At 34.0% G+C, this 4,033-nt stretch overlaps 1 protein-coding gene across 1 annotated transcript; it reads left to right on the top strand.

The window, feature by feature from the left end:
- Positions 1-234: 234 nt before the first annotated feature.
- LOC145053959 (F-box/RNI-like superfamily protein) lies at positions 235-2,935 on the top strand. Its single transcript, XM_079002089.1, has 4 exons — positions 235-393; positions 1,323-2,059; positions 2,171-2,454; positions 2,544-2,935. Exons 2-4 carry the CDS (start codon positions 1,324-1,326, stop codon positions 2,778-2,780), a joined length of 1,257 nt encoding a protein of 418 aa, XP_078858215.1. The 5' UTR covers positions 235-393; position 1,323; the 3' UTR covers positions 2,781-2,935.
- The last annotated feature ends 1,098 nt before the right edge of the window (positions 2,936-4,033 follow it).

Raw genomic sequence — 4,033 nt, 5'->3', positions numbered from 1 at the left:
CGATCCACCTTAAAATTGAAAATAATTAGATTTGATTCAGAATAAGTGAATAACCATATAACCATAGGGACCAATATTGTAAAATACATAAAACGTTATAAATTCTTTGTGGGACGAAGTTCGGAATGTCTACCAAACGGCAAGGACTAAAACTGTGATTTAGCCTAAAACTTATATTCAAAATTCAAACTTTTTTGTAATAATTTTTAAAATAACAAAATTAAGAAAAAGTTGGTAAGAGGATACAACGGCGGGCAAAGTTCAAATTTTTACAGAAAAGCATAAATTCTCCACACTCCCTTTGCAGCTTCAAATTCAGCATCGGAGATCTGCTTTCTCGCTTCTCAAGCTTCGTGATTGAATTTGATTGATCAACTTCCCCTTACCCTTTAGGTACGATTTGGTTGATACTTCGTGATTTTGAAAGTTCAAGCTTATTAGGTATCCGATTTCAGTAAAGGGGGTTTCAAATTATTATTATTATTTTTATTTTAGGTTTCAGTTTTATGTAAATTTGTTGGATCCAGGTTTTTATATAAATTGTCTATGTTGTCTACTAGGGCTGTACGTGGGTCGATTCTATTTGCATTTTGTTACTTGTAAGGTGGTATTTGTCTGGATTTCTGTGTTGCATTTCGCTTATAATTACTTCTTGATTGAAGATGTAAATCTTGAGATTGATGTTAAAGTAACTATTTTTAACGTCAATTTTGAGATTAATCGTCAACTAGATACGCAATAACGGGTATTAATGCTTGCATATACTTGAATTGCCATAGACAGATGTTGAGATATACTTCTACTTTAATTATGAAATAAATCTGCAATTATATTATATGTGATGTATCTGTATATCCATGTCATCTTCACAGTAGAGTCGTTCTATACTCCTATACATTTCTGGTTTGTTACTTTCGTTAAGTTTGTAAAATTTCATAGCAGTTTGTTTTCAACCTAAAGAAAATTCAATTTAAAGATCCAACAATACTGAGAAATAACGGATTGAATCAATCATTTTCCATTTATATACAGGCTTGTCTTTTTCAAAGTTGATTTTTTTCATCTGTTTCTATTCAATTTGATCATAGTTTCTGGGTTTTGTTCTATTTCGAAGTTATCAATTCAGTTTTGGTTGGTTTTCACCCACATAGCTTTTGTCTTTCAAATAAAATTTGAAGAACTTAACAGATATACAATTTTAAGCAGTATCAAACCATTAATCCCCCAATTCCTGATTTGAAATCTAATCCTAATCTTTCTGCAGTCTTGTATATAGTTTGAATTCAAACTAACTTTCACATCTTTTATTATTATCCTCACAGAATGGAATCCTTACCAGAAGCTGTAGTCCAATACATTTTACTAAACATGAACAATGCTAAAGATGTGGCATCTTGTAACTGTGTCTCAAGAAAGTTTAAAGACTCTATGCCTTACATTAAAAGCCTTTACTTCCCTCGTAGCATCTTTGACAACTTAAAAGACGGTCATACCCCTGACTGCATTATCTTAGAGATAGTCTCATCAATTTTTGAACTTGAAGAGCTTGTAGTTTACTGCCCATTCACCAGCACAGGGCTGACCTCATGGCTCTCACTTGTGGGACCCACCCTAAAGAATCTTGAACTCCGAATGGATAATCTTGCTGATCAAAACACAGACAGCATGTCTAAACTCGAATGCATTCAATTTGCTAAAAATCTGGAGTCATTAAGACTTTGGGGTGTGCTAATGGTTCGTGCTCCAAAATGGGATGTGTTTCAAAAAATGAAGAATCTTGAAATTGTTGGAGCAAAATTGGAGGATTCAGCTTTGACTGAAGCTTTGAAAGCAACTCCTAATTTGACAAATCTTGTGCTTCTTGGTTGTGAGGGTTTGAGGACTGTTTGGATTGAGCTTCTTCAACTTGAGCACTGTAAACTTGATTTTTATGGATCAGGTAGCTGCTCTCTTACACTTTCAGCTCCAAAGATTGAATATCTTGAAGTTCAAGGGTGTAGTTGGATTAGAGTTCGTGACACCAATTGCTTGAAGAATCTCTCCATTTCAAACAATGCTGGTAATTTCAAGATCATCTTTAAGCCTTTTTTTGTTACCTTATAATTTCAAGATCATATTTTTTATGACAATATCAAAATTTGTGTTTGTGGGTGTTGTTTATTGGTTGCAGGGAGGGTTTACATGGTGGACTTTGGTAGTAAGCTCATGGCACTTGAATCGTTATGCATAAGAGGTGTTCAATGGTGTTGGGATGCAATAAACAAAATTCTTCATCTTGCAAGTGAAGTAAAACATCTGTACATGAAAGTCGAATTCACTGGAGATTTTGAAGCTCTTCTCCCCTTTCCAGAAATTGACTTTGTTGACTTTTTCAAAAGTCATCCAAAGCTAAAAACATTCGACATCCATGGTGCAATGTTTGCTGCTCTATGCCAAAAGAATAGTCTAAAGAATGTGAGTTTCAAAACAACAATTAATTTACTAATTACTAAAACAAAAACAAGAATCTTTGTTCATGAACAACATGTTTTTGGTTTTTTTAGGTGGATTCGAGCTTCTTGATTCCTTGTCTGGAAGAGGTAGTGATCACTGTGAGATCACCTTTGAATGCTGAGCAGAAAATGAGCACACTTGAGTCTTTGGTGAAGTTTGGGAAGAATTTAAAGAAGATGAAGATAAGGATTCTTAGGATGAAAAGTGGTCATAGCAGTGCTGATGATTTTTTTGAGGAGATATGCAGGTTTAGATACATGAATCACAACCTAATCTCAATTGAATAAAACCCATAATCAGATATTATAATTGTTGTTTAAGGATTTTGATGTTAACATTCTTTTAAAACGACATAATTCATTTATGTATGTGGTTTCAAGTGCTTCTTTGTTTTGACAACCATTGATTAATGCAAAGAACCCAAGTTGATTGTTTGTTAAAAGCTTGTGTTGAGATGATGCTTTATATCTATTTATGTATTCTTTCCAATTCTATCTTGAACAGCAAACCCTCTCAAGTTTGAAATTTGTGGGATTCAATATTATTTAAGAAAACTGCAAAAATAGTCCTTGTGGTTTGCAATTTTCTATGGTTAAGGTCCAAAAAAGTTTTAACTTGTTAAAAAAGTCTCTGTGGCAAGGTTTGGTTGTGGTTTTGCTCTCTTCCTAACTTAAAATGACTATTTTGCCCTTTATACATAGAGGTGGCAAAAATTGACACAACACGAACACGACATGAAATAAACGAGTTTGGGTAAGATATTTCAACCCGTTTAAATAAACGGGTTGACACAACACGACACGAAAATTAAATGGGTAAGGTTAAGGTTGAGAATTTCAACTCGAATATGACTTGAAAATGACCCGTTTATTTATATGCAAGTTTTTTGAATTATTTAAATAAACTATAAAGATACAAAACCAAAAACATAAGTAAAAGAAAACCTTCGAATTGAATTGTTTTGTAATGTTGAAATGACTTAGCCGTCTAGATCAAGATTTCATTTCAGTTTTTCTATTCTCTTTCAAACTATCCAGTCTCTTTCACCACTCTCACATCCTCATGACATTGTCATCTGCCTCCCCAACTCTCACTCTTTTAATTTGTCATCTAAACTTGCTATGGCTTCATCTATTCTGCCTCAAAACAATTAGTTTTTCATTTCCGCCTACCAAACTCCTACTCTTTCAACATGCTCAATCTTTTAACCTCACAAGACATGACATATTTCAAGGTATAACCCTAACCCGAAACCCGACACGAACTCGACACGAAAATAAACGGGTTGACATGATACGACACGTTAATTAAATGGGTTGGGTTATGGTCAAGCACTTTCAACCCGTTTAGTGTTTCGACACGACACGAACCCGACACGACACGACACGATTGCCACCTCTATTTATACATAATTTTCAGTTTGTTTTAACTAGGGAGAGTTTATTGGATTTCAATGGAATTAGTGGAATTCAAAATGCTATGGATTTGAATGAGCCTAAGTAAATAACAGATGAAGATGGACAAGAGGAAGATGAACAAG

The sequence above is a fragment of the Lactuca serriola genome, chromosome 5, assembly GCF_051521515.1.
Source record: "Lactuca serriola cultivar US96UC23 chromosome 5, Lser_US96UC23_V15, whole genome shotgun sequence".
In the NCBI taxonomy this organism is placed as follows: Eukaryota; Viridiplantae; Streptophyta; class Magnoliopsida; order Asterales; family Asteraceae; genus Lactuca; species Lactuca serriola.
This window is presented reverse-complemented; position numbering and strand designations above follow the sequence as displayed.

Coding starts and splice junctions, on each gene's coding strand:
- LOC145053959 (XM_079002089.1), top strand. CDS start 1,324: ATGGAATCCTTACCAGAAGCTGTAGTCCAATACATTTTACTAAACATG. Junction 2,060..2,170: donor CTCCATTTCAAACAATGCTG/GTAATTTCAAGA, acceptor TATTGGTTGCAG/GGAGGGTTTACATGGTGGAC. Junction 2,455..2,543: donor AAAAGAATAGTCTAAAGAAT/GTGAGTTTCAAA, acceptor TGGTTTTTTTAG/GTGGATTCGAGCTTCTTGAT.